Source organism: Ailuropoda melanoleuca, chromosome 3 (genome assembly GCF_002007445.2).
Source record: "Ailuropoda melanoleuca isolate Jingjing chromosome 3, ASM200744v2, whole genome shotgun sequence".
NCBI lineage: Eukaryota > Metazoa > Chordata > Mammalia > Carnivora > Ursidae > Ailuropoda > Ailuropoda melanoleuca.
In genome coordinates this window covers 80,670,330-80,695,902 of record NC_048220.1, presented here as the reverse complement: position 1 = coordinate 80,695,902, position 25,573 = coordinate 80,670,330, and the positions used below count along the sequence as shown (strand labels likewise).

Sequence of the window (25,573 nt, the reverse complement as noted above, 5' to 3'; positions counted from 1 at the left end):
TAGGGAAAACCTATTACTCATTTGTGAGATAATGAGAACTTAAACTCTGAAGGTCAAAAGGAGATTGGAAAGGGGAACACTTGCAATACTTCAGGTTATTTACAGACATTATTTCACTTAAACTTCAGTGAAATAAGCCTTATTTTCATTTCACAGTGGAGAAAACTGAGGCCAAAAGAGATTATTAGTATGCCATGGAACCAGAATTCAAAGCCAGGTGATCCAGGCTCCAAGGCATGCATGCTATTTTGAGAGGCTTTGAGAATTGATTGACTATGAAATATCTGCGGAGAAATTGAAGATGATTTCAAATTGATTGCGTATGTTTGGGAAAATGCTAACATTACTGAAAGGAGGGAACCAGTTTGCAAAAGATAATGAATTTAGCTTTCAATATATTGAATTCGAGGCAATAGTGTAGAACTCAAGTGCCGAAGTGCATGAAATAATTAGAGATATGGGTTTGGAGTTTAGAGAAAAATCAGGGCTAAAGAAGAATGTTGAGAAGTCAACTGAAACAATGGTAGTGCGTGATACGTCCTTGGCTCAAAAAAGTAAACCTTAGAACAGGGTCAGGAAAATTCTAAGGTGAGGTTTAGAAATTGGAGCCAGTGACAGGGACACAAAAGATGGAATGAAAAAAAGTAACAAATGAGATAAGGAATGTGCAATCATTCATAGATTTTTTTCAAAGTATGGTCTATCAAGTCCCACATAGCTCAGAGTTTCAAGTGTATATTTGTATAGGTAATGTGTAGCTAGAAAGAAGGGAGATGGTGAATGGAAGAAACAGGTGACATAGTTGGAAAAGACAAGTCTGGGATTGGGAAGATCTGGGTTACGGCATCAGCTCTGTTATTCTGTGACCTTAGTAAAGTCACTAAACATCTCAAGGACTCAATTTACACATTTGTGGAATGAGAGTTTTAGTCAAGATGATTTCCAAAGGTCACTCTCGTGTTGAAATTCTAAGCTAAAAAGGAATGTTTCAAAATATATAGACAAGGTTGGGTACACAATATTATAGATTCATTTATTCATTCAACATCTATTATGTCTATGTAATTTATTATGTCTATGTCTATGTATGTGTAGTGAGAGTGGGGAGAAAATATGGTGTCTAGTATAAAGTTAGAGAATTTAAGAGATGCTCACATGTAACTACAAGGTAGAAAGTCCATAGGTCACAGAAAGAATTAAGAGGCTACAGAAGCTCAAAGAGAAAGGGAGATGTTTCCAACCTAAGAAGGGAGAGGGATGGTGAGGACTTGGGAAGATCTCCCAAAGAGCTCTTCCACTGTAGACCCAGGACAGATTAAGCTGAGAAGCAATTCATCAATTAGTGAGAACAGTGGTGTCCTTTGATCCTTCTGTTCAATGTCACTATTTAACGCAAGGCAAACTTCCGCCTGGTGACCGGCCAAGGAGGGCAAGAATTGAGCAAAGTCCTGGGCCCAATCCTAGCACTTCTTCTTACTATGTGCCTTCTCGGTTGGACAAAGCTCTCAACCTCCCAGCTACACTTCCTGCATTTATAAAATGAAGACACTGTTAGACCTACTTTATGAGGTTGCTGTAGGGAATTAATGAGATAACACATTTATTAATGATCTGGCCATTATACTAAGTGCTTGAAAATGTAAGCTATTATTCTTTTCCTAAAGAGCAGATATTATTAGAGCATCTTTGAGGGGTCCCATTACGGTGGGACACTGAACTAGATAGAAAACTAGGTTCAACTTCTGGCTTTAGTTAGTTGCTTTACTTAGTGGATTGTTGGAGCACCCCTTTAACACTTGGCCAGGCTGTTTACAACTCTGCTTCACCCTTCCTTCCAGGTTGCCCTGATTCCCCCAAGCGACTCTCTCGCTGGCTTTTCCTCCCTGGCTTTAGACAGTCTCTTGTATGCCCTGTCCGTCATTCTTTGCCCTGAGGTTTTTCTAATCACCTTACGATGTTTTCAAGTGATGCCTACCATTTTTCTGGCCTGAGTGGAGCTCCAGTTAGTGAAAACAGATGAGCACTTTGCAGTAGTTTTTCAGTAGCCCCTAGAGAGGCTGACTTGCAACACAAACACACTGACTTGCAAGTAACATCTCTTCTATTCCTTCCAGAGCCAAGGACCATGTCCCACAATGGCGTGGGCTACCACAGATGCCAGGAAAACAGTGGGAGCAAAGGTAAGTAAAAACCCCACGGTTTTCCTACCATTAAGTTGCCTTTTTCTTGATTCTGCATTCACTTTGTTGCTGTAAACTTGTTTTCAAGAGTTCTGACAAAGTTGGTTCTGAATTTCTGGTTGTTTTTTCCTAAGTTTCTATGGAGGGATAGAAGTTTGGAACTGCCTACTTACCATCTTGCTGGCATCACTCCCCTAATTACTTAACACTGGACAAGTCACAACCTCCCTGTATCTGTTTCTTCCCTAAGCAAAACTACTCAGAAAATGCCTGAAGGCTGTCGTAAGGAGCAAATACGGGAATGTGGGAGACTTTTACAAAATATAATGCACATGAAACCTTATTTTAGAAAGTAGGTGACTTGTTTTGTGAGCCACATCACAGTTACATCAGAAGGATTTTTTAAATGGTGGGAAAAAAAGTTTAACTTCATGTATTTTTCCTTATCTTCATTTTTCCTACAAAAATATAACATTTCTTTTACCAGGAGCCTGAGAAGTCCTCTAGCATGAGTAAGAGAAGAATACTGTTTGTATTTCAACATTTTATTGAACCTTTTCATATTACACAATTTGCTGAAAACATTTAACATACTAGACAAAACAACTTAAACACACACACACACACACACAACACCTCTTCTAGCTGGGGTAATATTGTGTAAGACTCATCGTTATCACAAGTTTTTGTTACTCTGCTATACAACTTGGTATCACATTAATGATACTCAATGACTCAAAAGACATCACACATCCAGTTTATATTAGAGAGAGCAAGAGAACTAGCAATTACTTGAAAGAGAAGAGAAAGCAGAAATGCCAAAGTATCACTCAAATTCTAATGCAATGTGAATTGCTACCAAGGGGATTTTATTTGCTTACATGTTATTGAAAATAATTAATTCAAAACTGTCTTAAGAGCTGGCAGAGTAGTCTTTCATGTTCCAAAAGATCAAGCAATCAAACTTGAGGGCAAATATCCTTCCCAATCCCGTTGCAAAAAACAAATACCAAAGCAGTGTTTTATTTTCTGAGCAGATATCTGAATACACAGAAATATTAAAACATTCGTGCCCAGTCAGTAAAGTGAATGCTTTGCGCAGCTGTAACAAAGCCAGTGCTAAAAAGACAGCTGTGAGTAATTAGGCATGTTTGCAAAAGTGAGTGAGATTTCTTCACTCTCCAGTTGTTTCTGAAAACACTGGCTGAGTTATTAGATCCCCCAAACCTTGGTCATTTTGAAATCAGTTTGTTTTTACTGTTTCATATTTATAACATCTAGCGCTGGGAGTTTGGAGGCTTTAAGAAATTTTAAAAACCTAGGGGTTATTTTTCAAGGGCTCATAAAATAAGAAGGGTAGCTCAAGGGGAAGAAATTTATATGCAACTGTACTAAATCAACTCAAATTCACATAACGTACTAAGTCAGTATTTACCAGGTTTTTCAGTTTCTAACTCACTTTCGTACTATTTGACTCAGATGAAAGAAATGCTACAATGTAAAGCAAGCAAATCGCACTTCAGCTGCCTGGCCGAAATCTGGCTTGTTTAAGAGGACCATTGGACCTCTGGAACATTTTAATAGAAGCTTATTTATGATACTATTAATCATACCGAATTAAAAAATATTCTGAGCTATTATCACCTTTAAAAACGAAGCCAATGGATATTTGACTTTGGCACACACACGCCAAGGAAATAGAGCAGTTTTTTAAAGGGACAGTGTGCCTAATACGCATTACACTTACTCCTTTCTAAATGCATTTAAATATATTTGGCCAGCATCTAAGTTCTTGAATTTTAAGGATTTTTATATTTCAACTAATTTGGAATGGCAGTAAAGAACAATTAGTATTTTACTTGCCACATTCCAATTTTAATATTAATTTGTATTCTGCCTCCAAAGAGACAAAAGACCAACCTTACTTGTGTGTGGTTCAGACTATCCATCTTGTAATGATTCTATAACGAGATAGATTTATATAACTGAATCTTTATACTTACTTCTGTCAAAAATCTTGAATTTTTCACTCATAATGGATCTCATGGATTTTCATTAGTAAATACTTGATTCCATTCAGATTGTTTTTCTAGAAATTACTTGAAATTTTCTAAAGTTTACTCTTATTTGAACAATCTTGATTATAATAAAAATGACTGGAAGTTGAACAGATGATAAACATCTAAAAATTTACTCCGCAATTCAAAAGCACTGAAAACAATTTAAGTGTCATAGGTAGGGAAAAATAAACCATGATCTAAAAGATTAACCAGAAAATACAACATGTGACCAATGGCGTTTAATTTTATTTTCCCCTCTTGGTGGAATTTAAAAATGGAAAACGTGTGTATTTTAGTGATTTTTAAAAAAACACACACATACCACACAAGATCATAGACAGAGTTGCTACTTACATATGGTATGACACTTTTTGGATATCATTTTTTGGTTCTAAAACTATTAATCACAAAAAGTAACTGTTCCGCTGACATTTAGTAAGTAAATCTCAGTTTTAGGTTGGACAACACTGGTGCAAAATCACTGCACTTCAGTGTGCTAAATGGTTTGTAGTAAAACTGTGATCACTCCCGTGAGGAGATGAAACTCTAAAATGTTTAATGATGGATCAGTCAAATGCTTATTATTTTTTTATACAAAGAACCTCACCCACCAACTTCAATTTAGGAACAGGCAGAATTTTTTTTAACGAACTGATAACAATGTTTTTGCTTATTATCTTTGAGATTTACTTCTTTTCCTCATCCATAAAAAGCAAGGACAAACTTCAAGGTTTTTATTTTTTCTTCATTATTCATTCAAACAAGTTTAAATAAAAGGTGATAAGGATAAACTTGCTTTTCCCTTTATGTATATCTAGTTTGGAGAATGAAAGTACAAACAAAAACTAGAAGGAAATAAAAACTGAAGCCATTATTTAATGACGACTATATGGAAGGCAAGAGGCACACATTTTCACATGAATTTTAATCGTGTCTCCTCTACGACAAGTCATTCAGATATATATGAGGCAAGTAACATTCCTTTCAGAACACAATTTGTAAACGTGGAAACAGTAATAGTTGTCATGATTATTTTCTATTCTCTCTCTCTTAGGAGTGGCTCTAAAAACAGCCTGATGATTCACATATCTAGGTAAGCAAATCAAACTTTATAAACATATGACAAATTTTCAGTTGTTGGCATTGAAACGCTGGGTTTGGATATGGACAAATAAGCTGTTTGCCTTAGATCTTTTGGGTACCTTGTCTTTCAGTGTTTTGTTCTGATATTCAAGCAGAAAGTACATGACTTCATTTTATGAAATAAGCTGATCTCAGAGTGGAAAATTTGTAGAAATGAAGGAAATTCTAAGTTTCTTATGTGTACATAAATGGCTTTATATAATCGATATACAGCCATTAAAAAGTTATACAGGGACAATATAACTTAAAACTCTTCAAGTCCTACTTACACATGGCCAAATCTAGTCCTTCTCATCTTTATCACTGATGACACAGTTTATTTACTTAAAGGTAAACTATACTGATACTATATTAAGGATGACATAGCAATATCAATCTAGAAGGTGAAATAAACTTCTAATAAATATTAAAGTCAGATGGAATAAATTCAGCTCGGTGAAATTTTGTTCTATGTTTGCTGACAAATTTTTCCTTCTGCCCAGGATCATTTTTAGTTTAGCATGAGTGCTGCACTAGCTAGAATTCAATGCATGAGTGTTACTTTCACTGAGTTTTCAAATTTGGAATACTTTCCATCCAAAATACACGCCTATGCCCTTTAAAAAATTAAGAGTCAATATAATCAGCATGGGCTTTTCTATCAGTTTCGCTTTCTAATTCATTTTTCTCCCAGTATTTCACTTTTATCCCTCATAATTTCTAACAAAGTATCCAGATTTCGTCTTTTAGACTAACCAGGAACTTAAACCTCAAACGCTATTTTGAAGAAGGGTGGAGTAAATAATTTTGGTAATCTGTAGAACAGCTGCATGCAGTGTGTACTGTATTATAACAGCACCAAACCCCTTATAAAAACCAAGCATTCCTTCCTCCTGCTTTATGGTATTGATACAGTCTCTCATTCCCTCGTACTGTGTGTTAATTGGAAGCACTTCATAGCCAAGGTCTGTATTGTCAATGATTGTGCGTGTTCCTTGAATGTGAAGGCGGTGCAACACTGTCTCCAGTGGGTAAAGTATAACATCAGAGCAAAGACTGGCAGCAAAGTTAGCAATAAGTTCTGGAAAATAGGCATCCAACATACTCTGCACCGGACGAGTGCTCTCAGCTAGATGGCTACTGTAAGTCTTTCTCTTTAGAATTAGGAGGACAAACTTCTGAATGATTGAGCTGATGACGTAGTGAAGAACCCCATGCAGCACCGTAGGGAAGATCAAGGAAAGAAGTGGGAGCAGCCGTTTGCTATGAGGCACTCCGAGGCCAATCACTCTTCCAATTCCTTCTTTCACACATTCCAAAATTCCAGTGTTATCACGAATGATCTCACTCTGAAATAAAAATGATGAAACGAGTAAAAGTTAACACTTGCTTATTGTGCCACAAGAAAGGACTCTCTTTAAGTCCTTTTTAAATCCTAACTTATGACTACAGAGGGAACATATCAATAGCTTGCACCCTTCAAATGTTATCTAGGCATTAGATTTTTTTTTTAAAGATTTTATTTATTTATTTGAGAGAGAGAGCATGAGAGCGGGGAGGGTCAGAGGGAGAAGCAGACTCCCTGCTGAGCAGGGAGCCAGACAAAGGACTCGATCCTGGGACTGCAGGATCATGACCTGAGCCAAAGGCAGTCACTTAACCAACTGAGCCACCCAGGCGCCCCTAGATTCTTTTTTTCAAATGAAATTTCCTAACAGTACCGAAGCTGGGACCTATTCTTACTGGTAAGGGAAACAGGGGAGGACACGTGGACACATCTGGCTCCCCTACTCTCAAGAAGCTCCTTAGAACTCATTTTGAAACGCAGCAGCCCCCGGACACCTGAAGAGGTTGTATAGAGCTTAGAGCTCTGAAGCTCAGGTGTAACGCCTGCCTCCAAGAGTCACTTTCTGGTTGTGTGACCTTGGGCAAGTTACTTCTCCGAAGAATCAGTTTATCATTCCGCAAAAGTAGGATTAGTCCCACCTACCTTTATGCACAGGGTTTGCGGGGAGCATCGCAGGAAAACAGGCCCGGCTTCCAGAAGCACTCACTCATGTTAGTCATTACCATCTACAATGTATCTGCCTTTTTACAACTGATATTAGGGAATATGACTCAACACAGATTCTGGATCAACAAAAGGATATAAACATTGCATCTTGGGAACAACGGCATAAGTGCACAGAGTGACTTTAAAAGGCAGGAACCAGATCCCGGATTTTTAATGAAGACAACAGATCAGCAGCAAGCTCAGATTTAAGAGCTTTAGGAGTTGTTGTACAGGAGATCTATAAACAAATGTACATTTTTCAAGGGAAAAAGTGTCCTTGGCAATCTGAGCTCCCAGAAGGGGGAAAAAACCACCGAACGTGAACGAAGTAGGAAGAAAGAAGCTAATGTAGTAAGCTGAGTGTGTGCTAAAGAAAGGATGAGAATGGCTCCCTGCCAGTGGGGAGAAACTGACAAATCTCAGACACTTGCTGAAGTTACCAGTAAGAAGGCATCCGACTGATCGGTTATAAAAGATAAAAGAAACATAACAACCAAGACTTTCCTAAAACTAGAACTAAAGTTTTGAGTCTTTGGGGCAGATATCAGCAGTACCACGAATAGAAAAGTAGAAGCAACTCAAAGGAAGCTACTTTTCAGGGTAACAAGATGATACTGTTTACATGAGGTGAGTTTGAAGGGAAGATGATTTAGTTCACATAGAGATCAGAGTTAAAATGATTCACAAGAATAAATGAGTTCTTCAGGACGCTGAATATAGGGTAAAGAGCAGAGCAGGCCAAGGATTACCCCTGGAGGAGAGCGAAAAGATGGCAAAGGGTTATTGAAAGAAGAGGATGATGCTCCAAAGAGAGAAACTCTAAGAAGTAAAAGTAAGGCTTCTAGAAAATAGACAAAAGGAGTCAAAAGGACACAGCAGGTGGAATCTGGAGGAAGGAAAAACAGGGGCTGGATATTGGGTGAAAAAAACTAACTGATAGTGAGCTAGGCACTTTACATAAATAACTCTAATTTTTATAACTGTTACTGAAATGCTATTCTCATCTTATGGATGAGAAAATTAAGATTTAGAAAGGTTAAGACATTTATTTACTCACAGATCAAACTTAAGTAGAGAAATGTGATTCTGATAAGGGTCTGTCTAAAGCTAAAACTTGTTCTCCCCAGTATATCATGCTGCTTATTTTTTCTTCAAGTAACTACCTTGCTACCTGCTATTTTCCCCCCCTTATCTGTCAAATAAAGATATTTCATAGTGATAACTGTAAACTGCAGCCTTATACAAAGGTCATCATTTGACACCATGCCAAATGCAAGGGGAGAGAAAAGTATATTTGCGTAGTAAAACATTAACTTCAGTTAACTCAAGTTAATAATAAATAAATAATCAATCAACAATAAGGCCAGAAAGCAACTGAGTGGAAAAGAGTAATTAATTAGAAAAGCAAAGGCTAATCCTGTGAAGTTCTTATGGAGGAAACACATACATATTGAAGACAAGAAATAAGCCAGAGGATTTGGTGTTGGAGGCAGGAGATAGGTGGTGTACAAGTAACTGGATTTTGAGTATATGTGAAGTTAAAACTATCTTCATCTTACAGGTTTTAAATGCAGGAATGGTACAGTAAAAGTACATGAATCCACTGTACTCAAAGCGCCACCATGTGCTTAGAAATGGTAAAACACGAAGATCTGACAGGAAATCGCTTTAGCTTTGTAGTACTTAACACCATGGCACAATGTTCCTTCCAAGGCGTATTGGAAAAGAATGCTGTTAGTAGACTACCTATGGGACTACCTGCTCACTATTGGGATTTTTATCCAGCATGTTTTATGCTCAGGTAATTAGTAATTTACTGTCTGGTGACAAGCCATAAACATTGTAAGTTATACATAACGGTCTTAAAAGGTCGAAAAAAAAAAAACCCAGATTCTTCGTATTCAGATTAAACCCTTGGCTGGATTCTGAGACAGCTGAATGAAGAATACAGCTGGCTATGGAAGGGATAATAAGAATTAAAACTAGACGTGCGAAGTAAGTTTGCAAAGGAAAGATACACAACTAGCAATGTGTCTAGTATACAATCTTTGGGATATGTGTGGTATCTGGGAGATAAAAATTTTAAAAGGTTACTGTCTTAAATTTTTCTAGTATACAACCAGAATCTTATAGAAACAATATGCTGAATATTCAAAAAATATATTTAACTAAAAAAATGACAATAAAAGTAGCTCACCTGTACTGTTTCAATTAGACTTGCTGAATAAAAAGGCATTGCCACCATGTAAGTTAGGCTGTAGAAATTAAAAAAAAATTTATCAGTATACTGAAACAACATGCTTACACCAAATTTTGAATATCTACTTTAATATATTAGCATAATTTATATTCAAGCCTGAATATATTTAAGGTTTTCAACTATTAATATCTATATCCTAAAGATACTTTAGAGACCTATATGGTAAGATGCCTTATTCAACAGCTAATGATAAAATTTAAGTATTAATAATAAGACAGGGAAAGGCTGCAAAGAAAACTGATTTTATTTTAAACCAGTAAAATGTAGGCTTGGTTATGATTCACTGTCCAACCTCCACATAGCTAATGTGACCTTGTTTTCTACCTGCATATAGCTAATGTAGCCTATAAATTGGATATTTAAAAGTTAGGATGAGGGATCCATTCCACTGTTTGCCTTTTTAGTGACATTTGAACAAGTATACTGTTCTACTATTATCCTATCGATTATCATTATCCATTCCCAGATTTCCCACCCAGCGGAGCTAAGCCACTCTTCAATGATGAGTGAAGTCCCCTTTTATTATTAAAAAAACAATATTGTACAGCTTTGCAAAGTTGTTTCCTATCACCACTATTTAGACATAGTAATATTACAACTTTGCAAGCCTGCAAAATAGAGTTATTTAAAATAACATCAAGGTGGGACTTACCTAACCCTATGGGCCAGGTCCTGGCAAGAAGTAGTTTTCAAGGTGAATGGAACATCACTAAGTAATAATGTGCTGGAATGTCCCACAGAGGGAGCCAGCAAGCTGGGGGATTTCCAATTCACAATCTTCAAAAAAAATTAAAAAGTGAAGAGTAAAATTCTAATCTACAAAAATGGTCAGTGTTGTAAAATCACAAAGTGTCTTTAGGACGTTTTAATGACACTAAGGTTTGAGTCTGCTCATCACTATACAAACAGTAAGTCTTTGTCTCTAATTTTCTGGCAATTTGGGTTAAACAAGTTGAAGACCTTTGCTAGCTTCCTAAGAACACAGAGAAAAATGAGGTTGTGATTTCAGCCTTTCAAATCAGAAAGATTTATTTTAAAGATAATATATATTTCAGGATTTTATTCCTTAACTCTATGTTAACTGTCTTTTGAAGTTCTAGTCCCACAAATATTTTATTGCCCTAATTTTCTTTGCTGAATTAAGATTTTTCAGTCCTAACACTACAAAATCAATGCAAATTTTCAATATAAGTACACTTTTGATACTTACGATTTTAGTAGAAGGTGTTCTCCTATTTGTTTAGGATTCCATTTATGTGAAATCTCCCTAAAAAATAAATTTCAACAAAACAGAAGCCATGTTATTTACAACATTCTGAATTAGCCTGATTTTCAAAAATGTAATTGATTATAATTTTTAAAAAAAATCCACAGGAGAATATATTCTAATGGTGAATATTTTCTTTTCTGGGACATACTTCAAACAATTATGATGGTTTAAAAAGAAAAAACGTACTAAGTGTTTTTCTGTGTGCCAAAAGAAGGGGCTGACAGAAGAGGAAAAGCTACCACTTATTATAAAAAACTTAAAACTTAAAGGAGGAACATGAAAACTTCAAGGAGGAGATATAAAAATGATAAGGTTGGGGAAGAAAGACTAGTTGGGGAGGGGAAAGGGAAACAAGGAACAGGATAAAGGAAGAAAAAGCATGAAAAAGGATGAGAATTTAAAAACAAAACAAAATTAAGCAACTATATGCAGAATGAATGACACAAGACATTTGTGTAGCACCAAATTTCCAAAGTGCCTTTCCTTATTATGATGACACTGTGTGACCTTTATTATATTCTGATATCTTTCTGAGCACCTACAAGGCGGGACATGGTGCAAAGTGCTTTTGCAGGAGTTATTTCAAACCCTCACAATGACTTTGTTATCCCCATTTCATAGATGAGGAAATAGGCTCAGAGAGGGTTCATAACCTACCCAAAACCATACAACTGGGTTCTAAACCCTGGTCTCTAGGACTTGGAAGTCTGCACGCTCTGCCCACACTGCCTCTCATCCCATTTGATACAAGAAGACATCCTGTGAGGTAAGCAGAGAGGTATGGTCCAATTTGCTTTACTTATGAGAGAAAGGAAGGTCGGAAGACCCACAGGGACACGTTCAGGTAGGTTACAGGCAAAGCGCCAGGTCTGGAACCAAGGTCTCACACTGTGTGCTTCCTGCTGTTTAGGCCACCCTCGGGAATCAGAAAAGACAGCAGAAAAAGAAGAGAGGCAAGCTGCAAAAGCAAAAGAGGACAACGTTGTACCAAGGAAATGTCAAAAAGGAGAAAAGAGAATGGAGAGAGAGCGAAAGGTACAGGAACTGAGTAAGCAGAATAAACTGAGAAGGCAGAGAGAGGGGTGGAAGGGACGGGAGAAGAAGGAAAAGGGAGAGAGAAGCAGAACAGCTGAGAGAGGGAAGTGTAAAATGAAATGGAGTATAAAATAAAGAGAGCCACCACCACCTCCCCTGACGAAACCAGTGCCCACGCACCACAGCCCCAGCAGAAAGCTGAGGAAACATCTATTTGAAATGAGTGAATATGACAAACCTAAGGAGGCAGGGAATAAATTTATTTTATATTAAAAAGGTGTAGAAAATAACCTTTTTTCTAAAACAAACTCAGTACAATTTTAACATGGGTGGTATGTGGACTTTCTAAGAGAATGAAAGATCTGCAGAGAAGCTTTTAGACAACAGACCAACCACCTCTGATCAATAAGACCTTAGAGAGCCTTCTGGGTCACATTCTGATTAAATTAATTCTAAGACTACTATTTTAGGCCTGAACAACCACAGAGAAATACAGCCGAAATGACCACCAATGATTTGGATGAAAAATATAAAAAGATTAGGATTCCCGTCTTTCTGACAGTGACTTTAAGATTCTAAAACAACATATGCTACATGGTCTGCAAATCATCTGGGCACTGCTGTTACTCTTACCATGGCCCCAGACAGTACTATCACAGGGCATTATGACTGATTTTAAGGATGAAACCATCATTAACATTAGAGACAGATGGGTCTGTGATCAGCATTTCTGTAAGGACTGGGCTACTTTGCCTTTGAATACAATACTAATTACTACTGCCAATTCTTAATATCAGTAAGATTATTAAAAGTAAGAAAAATGAAATTTAGAATTAAGTATAAAAAATGAGACTCTCTTCCATACTTGTATCTCTATCTGTGGGTAAAACTTATTGCCACAGTGCTATAAATTTAAATTAGCACACTGAAATGCTTTAAGAAAGAGAGTAGTATAAAAATCTCCTTGTGATCAAACCTCTTTATATTTCATTATCAATACCAAAACAGGGGTAAATGTATTTAACTCACTATTTTCACAAGCACAACCTGCCCTTGAAAAAGAGCAACAAATTTAAGAGAAATGACTTGCTTTTCTTAAAATAGTCCTCTATTTGACAGATTGATATGCATGCTTCCATGCATAATCAATACAAAAAAGCAACAAAATTTTTAAATAACTCTATTTTTAAAGTGTTCACTTATCATTCTCTCATTTTCACATGTTCAGATAACTGCCCTCCTAAAAAAAATCTCCCCTCAACCAAACCCATCTTCCAGCTGCTTCTCTTCATCTTTCCTCTGCACAGCCAAATTTCTACACTTGCTATTTCCATGTCCTAACTTCCCATTCACCTCTGAACCCACTCCAAATTGGCTTCTACCCCATTATTCCAAAGAAAAACTCTTGCCAAGGCCCCCATGACCTCTATGTCACTAAATCCAATGGACATGTTCAATTCTGAGGGTTACTGGAGGGAAGGTGGACAGGGGGATGGGTTCAACAGGTGTGGGTATTAAGGAAGGCACTTGTGATGAGCACCGGGAGATGGATATACCTTATTTCCCTTTCCACAGCCAACATGCCCTCAGGTTCCTCCCTTCTTGAAGCCCTCTCTGCCCCTGTATTCCACTATCCCATATTCTTCTTTCTCATCCCCTCTAGTCTCTACTTTTGACTCCTTTGCAGGAGGATTTTTCTTAACCCAGCCACCTATCCTAGAGTTCCTAAAGACTCGGGCCCTCTTCTTACTTTATATTTTATGCTCCTTCCTGATGTAATGTTATCCAAGATAAATGCTTTCAAAACCTCCCAAATCCATTAGCTTCAGTTTAGATTTCTCTGTATGTCAATCATGTATATCATCTGTCACTCCACCTGGGTATGGCAAAGCGTCTAAAAATGAACTTGTCCAAAATCAAGCTAATGATCTTTCTTCCCTACTCAGACTCTTAGAGGTCCCTACTTAGTAACAGTTAATCAGAAAGGAAATCTACTAAATTAGAGGAAGATTTCATTGTGTTTAAAATAGAGTATGTTCAGGGGCACCTCGGTGGCTCAGTCGGTTAGGCATCTGCCTTCAGCTCAGGTCATGATCCCAGTGGCCTGGGATCTAGCCCCACATCGGGCTCCCTGCTTCTCCCTTTCTCTCTCCGTCTGCCTTTCCCCCTGCTTGTGCTCGTACTCTCTCTCAAATAAATAAAATCCTTAAAAAAAATAGAACATGTTCAAAGTCAGTGAATTCAGAAGGGTGGTTAGGAGAAACAAAAAACATGATGAGAAACTGTAAGATGTTACTGTACTGGTCTAATACAAATGTGAGATGCGTCAAATGAAGTTGGAGGTTAATCAAATGGGTTTTGTGAGAGACTGAAATACATAGGTAGCATTGGTTACAGGTGCTCCTTACGTTAATATGAGAGATGACACATGAAAGTAAAGGGTATACATAGTCTTAATCACTCCACCTGGGAGAAGATTTGGGGAAAGATTGGGGAGGGATCTGGGCACTAAAGAAAGATCACAGATGATGATCTTGGGTTATATACTTTTTTTTAAAAGTAGTAATACTATAAAACTCTAACCATGGTGACATCATGGGCACTACAGACTTGCTCTTTTTCTCTCAGATGTGATCAAAATGAATATAAAAATCTAAATATTGGTGAATCCATACTATCTCACCCGTTCTACCTAGTGATCGCTGTGCAATTAAGGAACCTCAGTCTAGGAGACCCCCAAGCTCATTCTCCTCAGGTGGTAACTTCTGTGAATCACTTTGTGTTACTGCTTTGCTGACTTGTCTGCTGTGACTTTGATTTCCCTCAAGAAAGGTCAACCCTGCCCAAAAACAGAATTTAAAAAAAGTTTACACTGTACTTCAGAGAATGGCTTCATTTGACATCCAGTTACATAAGCCAAAATCCTAGAAGTCATCCAGAACAGCTCTTCCTCTATCACCTACCATCCTAGTCCATCACTAAGTACCATTAGCTTTACCTAAATGCAATTCAAAAGAATCCACTTAGATCCATCTCAAGAGATGCCACCCTGGTCCTAGCTACAATTACCTGTCACCTAGATTACTGTTGTAGCACATGAACATGTGTCCTCTTATCCACTTTGGTCCTCCCATAATCTTCTCATCTTCATTTACAGTGACCCTTTAAAAACATGAATCTGATCATGTCATTGACCTCTCCTTAAAACTCTTCAATATCCTTAAAGTGGCCTACAAGGCCATGCATTAACCTGGCTCTTACCTCTCTCTTACATTCTGTCCCACAACTCTCCCTCTAGCTCTCTAAGCTTCAGCCACAGGAGCCTTCTCTCACTTACCTGAATTCTCCATGCTCCCCTTGCAACACTGTCTTCACACAGACTGGTCTGAGCCTACTAATCACCGCTCAGATGCCAGCTGAAGTTTCATTTTATTAGAGACACTGTTCCTAACCCCTTACTGATCTCAAAGAATCTCTTCTTTTCCTTCAGGGAACAAATCTCAATTTGTAATTATTTATTCATTAATGGGATTACTGTACTTAATGTATGTCCCTTATACTGGCTTCTAAGCTTCATGGTCATAGAAACCTTTTGTTTCTTCTCACTATATACCTGATTTCCAGCACAGAACCTAGCACATAGTAGGTACTCAGGAAGTGAATTAATGAGTGGGATTTATCTGAAAAATTATCCAAGTAGAATACAACAAAGATAGCCTTTTGTGTCTTCCTCAATAAGATCCAAAATGACCAAGAGAAAGTATATACCCATAAAACTGACATACCTATAGGTCTATAGAGTAAGAAAGTTAGGCAATAAAATTTAATGAAATTCTGTGCCTTCCCATTCCCATTCCTTTTACCTTCCCTTAAACCTTAAGTTAAAGTTACTATTTCATCTCTGTGTTAAAGAAATAGCATTACCTGTCTGAAGTCCCAGAAGTAAAAAGTGGTATAGCCAAGACCAACAGTATCCTGACTGCAAATATACAGAATTCTTTACACTTCATTATATAGAAATTCCTGAATATTATTAAATCTTTATAAAATTCTGTTTGTGAGAGAATTTCAAGAACATCTGATGACAAGTACTAACTTTTGATCTTATCTTACGATATAAAAAGCAATAGAGTGAATAAACTTAGTCAAGGACAGAAATTCAGATTTTTAAGTATGAAAGGGGAAACTTTTAGCTGGCCAAATGTTTTGTTTTAATTTAAAACTTACTAAGGCTGTGTTAAAGAACTCTGACTATGATGTCCTTTGAGAGCAATCACATAGGCAAAAAGCCTGATTTGTCTTTACTGCCTTCATTTCATTCCCTGTAAAGTCTGAATCCCAAGATAGACACTAGTGTCTGTACTTTCAACTACCTTACTTTCTAGTCAATGCAAAAAATTCAATCTGCCAGGGACGAACTTTGGATAACAAACCAAAGTCTTCGATGCTATCTCTGGAATACAGCATTGATACAGAAAGTCAGAGTTCTGCCAGATAGTACCTAAAAAAATTTATGATTTCCACTATTATCTATTAGTGTTCCTTTCATATATACTCCTTGTAAGGTTCCCTTCCTGCTATGCATACTGTGACTGTCTCAAATGTGTATCATTCTTCTCATGCTTTTCTACTTTGACCCCAATGCTCATCCTTCTTTCACCTAATGATGTTATATTCTATTTCAGAGAGAAAAGAGACACAGAAGCAAGTTTCCCTAATTTCTCTTCCCTCTCCCTCCAAACGTATCTACAATTCTAATGTTCTTCTCTTGGCTTCTAGGACACTGTTACCCCCGTTTACTGCTATGTTCAATGGGTTTTGCTGAGCATCTCTTACAACTGTCCTCAACGACCTCTCCTACCCACACGTCCACATACACACGTGCTTCACACATCACCACGAATACTGCCCTGGGTCCACTTCCTGTCACTTAGTGCACACTTTCTCCTGAGGGAAATGCATCCATCCCAATACTTCAACTACTATTTTTACGCCAGAACATTCAAAGCTATGCCTCCGGCTTCAAAGTTTTTCTAAGACCACAATCCACGGTGCCAACCACATATTAGACATGTCCTCCTAGATGTCTTGCAGGAACCTCAAACTTCATCTGTTGAAAGTTAAATTTCTCATCTTCTTTCCCACTCCAACTTCTTCTTGTATTCTCCAGTCTAGAAATCTATCACTGATGAAAACTCTCCCATCCCCTGATCCCCAGTCTAGCACCAATTACCTATTAGACTTCAGAAACTTCTATCCCTTTCTGTTCTGTCCCACATTTCAGATCCCTCTCAGTCTGGCCTAGAGTAACAGTTCTCCACAAGTCTCTGGCTACACCAGTTCGCTTTTTTTAAAATTTTTTTTTAAAGATTTTATTTATCTATTTGACAGAGAGAGACAGCCAGCAAGAGAGGGAACACAGGAAGGGGGAGTGGGAGAGGAAGAAGCAGGCTCCCAGTGGAGGAGCCTAATGTGGGGCTCGATCCCAGCACTCTGGGATCTGGCCCTGAGCCGAAGGCAGACGCTTAACGACTGAGCCACCCAGGCGCCCCCACCAGTCTGCTTTTTTATGTTACACTGCCACTTGAGTAAATCCTTGACCAAAGAACCCATATATTGAAACAAACACCATAGATCCCAACTCCATAGAGAATAAAGCCAAAGTCCCTTACAAAGGCATGACCATGCTTCAGTCTAGCATCTCAGCCTCTTTTCCTATTATTCTGCTCCATAAATGCTCCAAATTCCAAGCACAAGACTTCTATTACTCAGACCCTCCAATTTCCATTAAATTGGGCATGCTGTCACTTCTATTTGGAATGCTCTCCTTCTCTGCCAAGTCCATTCCTACCAATAATTGAAGATAAAGCTCAGATTTCAGTTCTTTTTTGAAATCTTGGCCAATAACTTCATGCAAAGTGTCCCCTGGGTACCGCAAGGGGTTTCTTTAATTATAGCACTAATCCTGATGTCCTACTGTAATTTGCTTACATGTGTCTCCTTCACCCAAATGGCTACTTAGGCAGTAAGAATTACTCATGTACTCGTATTTGTTCCTTAGTAGACATTTGCTGAAACTTAGCAGTAGGAGCTGAAAGATCTATCTCAATAGATACTAGACCAGGACGCAGTTTCTTTATCACGTACTAATTCAATAAGACAGAACTAATTTTAGTCTCTGTTTCTTCTCTTAGCTATGTCAGGCAAGTTTTCAAATTCAAGGAATTTTTAGAAACTATCATATTTTGTTAAAATTTAATACAAAGCTAATATTGAAAAGATGCCAAAAAGGTACCTTGGTAAAGGTGTGAATTCACTTATTATTCCCTCTGCTCCAAGTGTGACTCCCTGGACAATAAACGTACTTCCCATTCCTTTCCAAAGGGCCCTTGGTCCCTAAAATGAACAAAATTTATTGTTATTTCTATTAATGCCTAAATAAGAAACACAGAAAAGGTCTTAATAAAACTTGATGTTAAATGTTTACTGATATTTTCCAATAAGGCATTATTCTAAGACATTTTGGTAGAGAACTACAACTACGTTAATTCCTATCATTTTATTATTTGTCGAGTGGCCTACATTTAGGCCAATATGAATATTCCAATTAACTAAATCTCTAATACTGATTAAATATCCCTAATATTTAATTAATTTTGGCAAAGATGTGAATACATTATTAAGTGACATCAAAAGATGTCATTACCATGTTATATTAGTTTTAGAACAAGCATTAAAATATTTTTATTAACTAAATTAAAGGAATTACTCTTGCTTTAATTACTACTAAGACCAAATGGCACTTATATTATAAATAATTTTAATAGAACCTAGACTAATTCTCACCTGAGTTTTGTTGAAGCTGTACATAATATTGATGACTGTAAATGGAGTGAGATGGTAATGCCGAGCATGATAATTAACCTATAAAAGATATGATGTCGTAATTATTTTTGTTATTGTTTTGTCAAGAAATAACAAGGCCATGAAAGATATACAAAGGAGTCACAGCATACACAAAAGTTCAATTCTAAAGTCATCAGAAATTACTCAAAAACAAAATTACTACTGTTATATATATATTTTGGTGCTAAGCATGAACAGCTTAATTTGTAATTACTTATATATTTTCGAACTAAATTTTCAAAGAAGATTAAGTTAGATTATGGGAGCTTTTACCACAGTGTTGTCCACTTAACCCATGGGGCCTTTCAGGAAATCTATAAGTTTAAAACTATTTTCTTAATGATACTAAGGATCATTTGTCTTTTTTATTGCGTTGACATTTTCAATAATAGCACAAAACAGTGGCGGCTAAAACTGCTAACTCCCTAGCATGAATCAAGACAGTTGGCAGCAAACTGTATTTTTGTATATATTATATTCTTTATCCCATTCACTTGGAAGGAGGAAAAAGCCACTTTCACTACAGAATGTCCTCGGTGAAACAGTAAAATACATTGATTTTATAAAATCTTGATTCTTAAGTATACATCTTTTGAATTAACATTCTATGTGTTGCATAGTAAAGTAAGACAGCTATTGTGAGGAAAAGCACTTGTCTGATGGAGTTACAAGCTGAACTAGCTACTTGTTTCATGGAACACCATTTCTTCTGCAAAAACTGACTGCCAGACTATAGTTATTAAATCTTGAGAAAAAAATGCAGGGGCGTTTGGGTGGCTCAGCTGGTTAAGCATCCGACTCTAGGTTTTGGTTCAGGTCATCTCATGGGTGGTGGGATCGAGCCCCACATTGGACTCTGTACTCAGCGGGGAGTCGGCTTGAGAGTCTCTCTTTCCTCTCCCTCCCCCTCTCCCCCCACTCTCTCTCTCTCTCTAAAATAAGTGACTAAATCTTTAAAAAAAAATAAAAATAAAAATGAACAAAGTGAGTCTATTGATTCAAGGAAAAAAAGAAAAAAAAACCTGGCACTTTGTGATGCCAATGATAAATGTGACTTTACAAACAAAAATTAGAATTCTGAAAAAACTGCATCTACCATCAAGAACTTAGCAATACTGAAACACTTTCCTGGTGGGATTGGTAGTGATTTAATGACAATTTTTTAAAATACTGTATAATCAAATGTCTTAACATTTAGAAGATCTACAGAACTCAGTAAATCAATATTTTTTTTTAAAAAGATTTTACTTGTTTGTCAGAGAGAGAGTGAGAGAGACAGAGTAAGCATGTGCATGGGCACAAGCAAGGAGAGTGGCAGGCAGAGGGAGAAGCAGGCTCTCTGCTGAGCAAGGAGCCCGATGTGGGACTTGATCCTAGGGTGGCATCATGACCTGAGCCCAAGACAGACACTTAACCAACTAAGCTACCTAGGCGTCCCAGTATTTTTCAAATAATCAACACATGATGTTATAGAATCATACATGGATAAAAATGTCCATTCAACATACAGTATAGATCAATAGATTTTAATGTAAGAGAGTACAACAAGTTAACTCACACGGTTTGAGATTTCTCATCGCAAGTAACCTTTAATATATTACTACTTATTAAGTTTTGGTGTAGTAACAAAGAAGAAAATCTGCCAATTATCTGAAAAAAATATAAAATACTCCATTTTCAACACATATGTGTATAAGGCTAGGCATTTTTCTTTCAAAACCAATTTTTACGACTTAAGAGTTTTCAAGACCAAAAAGTTTGAGACTGATATATATTGTAGATTCTGGTACCTTTCACATGGAATAACGGTTACAGAGTTTCAGTGATTTATCTGAGTTCTGTATTTTAAATCAGAGTCAGGATTATTGTTTAGAAGGTCACAGAAAAGTTCATTTACCTGACACTGGCGGCGGAGAACAATGCAAGGATGGGCCAGTACATTTTCTGTAAAGAGACTATAAAAGAATAATTTATATATAATATATATATTTTATATATAGATATAAAAATATATAAATAAATGCAAGTAAATAAAACATAAATATATAAAATATAGTATATAATTTATATAATTTTTGTGTATACACACACACACACACACACACACACACATACATATAATAGCCAAAACTTAAATTACAACAATATGTGTATCTGAAACTATTCTTGCTTGAGGAATCATGCATTATTTTATATTTCCCATTCTAACAGTAAAAAACATTTGTCTGGACATGTTTGTAAATCATCCTACCAGTAACAAAATTCAGTATGAAAAGAATTAAAGCCAGATCTGCAAACTGGTAAGCAAGGGAAACAACATAAAATAGTAATATGTACAATCTAAAGATAAAACTACATCTCCGTATGCCTGATATGGGAAACTCCTTTCCTAGACAACTTAAATGCTCTGTGGGCTTACATACTAACAGTGACAGATGCGTAAGTGTGAGCACACGTGTGTCATGCACACACACATAAATAATATATCAAATGAACAACAACTTTAAGTATAAACAGTGAGGCTAAAGAAAAATTAACTCTAGCAGAAGGAAAATTTTAACACACAATTTTGTTCCTATTTACACTGAGACTCTCAGGCTTAATTATGCAAATAAGATCATTTTTTCTTGATTAAAATTTTAAAACAATGAGTTATCCTGGCATGCAATGTAATGCTTTGTGCAATTCTGATGTAATATGAAATAATATTCACTAGAGACCATGTTAGCAAGACTGGAGGTTTTTCTTCCATGAAATGATCATTTAAAATAAAAATAATAATGGTGCTCATTAAATGCTGATTGTAAGCAAAACCAAGACTCTATGTTGCTAAATATCATATTATAGTTAGAACGTTTAGGAAAAAGTTCAATGCAAAATTACTTTCTCTTGGAGGGGGAAATTAGATCAGATTTTTTGGACAGATGCATGAAAGTTGTTAAAATATAACTTACAAAATTATTTTGTAATTATAAAATTGAATGACTATTCTCTATCCTTACTCAAAAAAAAATCAAGTTATAGATTTTAAATAATAACTTGTTCTGCAAAATATTATTCAACATTTAATCTACTGCTCCAAAGACTCAATCTAAAGGAAGCGATACTAATCGTGTAATATTTTACATTAAAACACTCTGAATAAAACGCTTTAAATAAAAACTTAAGTTAAAACTCTTTAGAAGAAAACATTACCTTGCAAGGCCAATACCAAATCCAGCAAATCTATTCAACTGCTCTAAAACAGAAGAAATAAGATTACTCATAACCAATATTTAGGTTTACTGTAAATTTTTTTCTTTTATTAACATGACATTTATTTAAATTCTAGGTCCCAAAGTCAAATTCTGATATGGGCCAGGGAAGTCGTGGGAAGTTGCAAGGCAAACCTGCTCTTCAGCTCCAATTCACTGTTGCCATGTGCGGCTGTGGGCCCAGGGATTCTAAACTGTTATTTTTCTAAAGAAATATTGTCATTTTTACATAATATCTTCCAATTTTAAAATACGGGCAACTATTTTAAAAAGCATTAAAACACTGTGTGGGCCAAATCAAACATGTCTGCAGGTAGAATGTAAGGATTACCACTTTTCAACTTCTAACTACAATTAAAATGTTTTTTCTATAGTAGGCTCTGACTGGTACTATACCAACTTCACCTCATATCTTGTAAAATTAGTAATTTGCTGTTATCGGTGGAAAGCATCTATGTTAAACCAACAGTTGCAAGTAAGACACCTCAAAATTATTAAATTGAAAGAGTACTAAGAGTAATCAAAATGATTAAATGAGGCTCACTTCTCTCTCACCAAGTTTTATTTTGAGAATAACTGCTTACTTAGATCTCTGTGAGAGGCTAGTGGGTACATATGTGCTACTGCTGATGGCATTTCTATTGTCTTATTAGAAAAGTTTATAGCTGGAAACATTCCTATGCATATGTCAAAACAAACAAAAAAAATTTCTCCTTGGCTAAAAATCTCAAAATCATGATGGCGAAATACCACAACCTCGGGGGACCAGACATTAAATTTCTACTATAATACAATATTCACAAGGGATAATTTTTCTCTCTCAACCTCTTTTCTCTCTCTCTCTCATCTCTGCTCTTTCAAATGAAGCAATGCTGTCACTATTTCCTTAGAGTCAGAATAAGGCCCTGTAAACATGTCTTTGGGGAAACTATTTTGTTAACTCTTGCCTTGAAAAATGTACAAGCCAGACAGAAGCTTCTTTTGCCAATTAAGATACTCTCCTCCTTTCAGCTTTTCCCTTTTTTGCATGTACAGATCATCCCCAATATTAACAGAAAATGCTGCTGATATTTTCCGGGAAGTTTTAGAAAGGTTTATTAACTGTGTAAGTTAACTAAGTCTCTCAGTCTTCAATTCTCCTTGCAAATTACCATCACCAGCCTCTTAACTACTGCAAAACACCCCCCCCCGGTTTTATTAAGAGTTCCTCCTCATTTTAAGCATTAAAGCATAACTTATAAAAAGATAAAAACATTAGCTTTACTGCCTAAGAAGTTAACTGTGTAGCAATCGTATATGCATTTCGAATTATTTAATTTATAACTTTCCAGTACTCCTTTGGGACCTAGAGAAAGAAAACTAGAGAGGGTGAAAAAGCAAACTGCATGACACCGGGTTAAGTAAGATCCTCCACGTCCTCATTTGCTCTGAGGTGATATTTAAAGTCCTTTCCTCCCAGTTAACTCGAATGTAATAAAAGTTATTGTACTTCGAAGTCAAAATAAAGAAATGAGAATGACACATCTAGAATATACTTAATATTTAACGGTCTAGTCTATTATTTTAATGATTTCGAAATGGGAAGAAGCAGTGATTATTTCCATCTTCTGACTAAACAAGTTGAGAATATTTAGATCACAGTGTTGCAATTAAAACACAGGTCTTCTGACATCCTACAGAGAATAATTACGTCTTGATTCCAAAGTCTTGAAATTGTCTCAGTGTTTTTTACTCTTTAGTGAAGTTTTTAGGTGAGAAATAGGAAAGCGGGAGATAAGAAAATATAGGAGTAGTGTGAGAGTCTAGAAAACAGACACAATTCCTATGATTAAAAGAGAAAAGGAAGGAAACAAATTATTTTTTAGTTTACTATGTGCTCCATACCGTACCAGGCATTACTTACACCTCATTTTATTTAACACTTAAAAAACTCTGAATTATTCTTCCATCCACCTTAAAGGTGAGAAAACGGAAGGCTCTAAGAGGTTAAGAAAATGTCTCAGCTTCTGAGAGTGGTAGAGCCAGGTTTGAACGCAAGCCTGCCAATGCTGAAAAACGTTACAGAACATAAAGCCACCATTATTAACTCAAGGCAATAAAGGTGTCAGTGAACTAGGTATTGTTCACATAATTCCCAATAAACAGTAAATAATCCAATTTCCTTCCTTCTTGATTTAGGCCATGGGATGTCACACACCGAAACCCTTCGAAACTCCTAGCACGCAGCCCAGAGCTAAGGCAGGTGTCTTTTCCGGAGGTGATCCCGGAGGAAAGGTTCGTCGAGGAAGAGGGAGCAGGCCCGCTGCAGGGGCAGAGGACGAAAGGAGGGCAGAGGGTGTGGCGCGCGATAGGTCCAGCGGCACCGGAGGCGGGACCCTCGCCTCGGCTTCCGCGATCTGCAGGCCGCGAGCCGCGGCTCCGCCACTCCACCCACCCCTGCCTCGCTCCCAAGTCCCTCACCGGTGCTCTGCCCCGGCACGCCGCCTCCGCCGCCGCCGCTGCCGCCGGGAAACGGTTCCTCCGCGGGGCCCTCGAGCGGGGTGGAGGGACCGGGCACGCCGTAGGGCGGGCTCTTTTCGCCCCAGTGCAGGTTGCGGCTACCCGGGATGTCTGGGGGAGTGGTCACCCAGTGGCTCAGGTCCGACGCGGAGCTGAAGGACCTTGCAGGGAAAGCGCCGCCAAAACCCTGCTCGTCCCGGGCACCGCCCCGATAGCCCAAGCCATCGAATCCGTCCGGGCGCCGCGGATGCATCGCAGACGGGGCAGGATGACGCGAGCCCACCCAGAGCCCACCACCACCGGGGCCAGCGCGACCTCGGGCCACACGGCTTCTTCCCGGCCCCCGCCGCGTCTGGAGAAATCTGACATCCGGAAGTCACGTTGCAAACCCGGAAGTTCGGTGAGCACGTGACCGTAGCCTTTTCGGGCGGTCTGGCGAGAGAGGGTTGCTAAGGAGACGCGGCGGTGACTTAGGGCCGAGCTTTAGAACAGTCGCTGTTTGGAGGAGGTGGGAAAATGACTGTGGGGTTAATGGAACATTCCACCGAAGAGATGCCAAAGGAGCTGGGGTGGGAGGGACACCCTGGATTAGCGGAGGTCGAATAAAGACGGTTTCTCGAGGGACGTAACGCGTCGATGGAGCTGACGCGCTGACATGTCAGCCAGAAATGTCCGCTGCACTCGTAGGCCTCAGATCTAGGTCTTCTCTTTTCCTAACTGGTCTAGTGCCTCACCAGCTGCAGGGGGGCTGTTAGAGAGTTTGCGGGGTGTTAGTAATGTCTCTCTAGCTTTGCCTCCCGCACCTGGAGTTTTAGCGAGGATCTGTTGAGAGCTGGTTCTACCCCGTGAACGCAGAGGTACCCTGGAGAGCTAGCCCAAGCATCACAAAAGACCGTCGGTGAGGAAAACCTCCTCTTCTCCGCTCCCCCACGAA

The 25,573-nt window shown here is 37.8% G+C and overlaps 1 protein-coding gene across 1 annotated transcript; it reads right to left on the bottom strand.

The window, feature by feature from the left end:
* Window positions 1–2,709: 2,709 nt before the first annotated feature.
* SLC25A46 (solute carrier family 25 member 46) lies at window positions 2,710–25,015 on the bottom strand. The gene is made up of 8 exons (XM_002919943.4): window positions 24,601–25,015; window positions 22,082–22,124; window positions 20,784–20,841; window positions 18,827–18,904; window positions 18,276–18,376; window positions 10,886–10,942; window positions 9,613–9,670; window positions 2,710–6,711 (listed from the first exon to the last, which is right to left on the bottom strand). The coding sequence occupies exons 1-8, from the start codon at window positions 24,890–24,892 to the stop codon at window positions 6,133–6,135; spliced, it is 1,266 nt and encodes a 421-aa protein (XP_002919989.2). The 5' UTR covers window positions 24,893–25,015; the 3' UTR covers window positions 2,710–6,132.
* Between the last annotated feature and the right edge of the window lie 558 nt (window positions 25,016–25,573).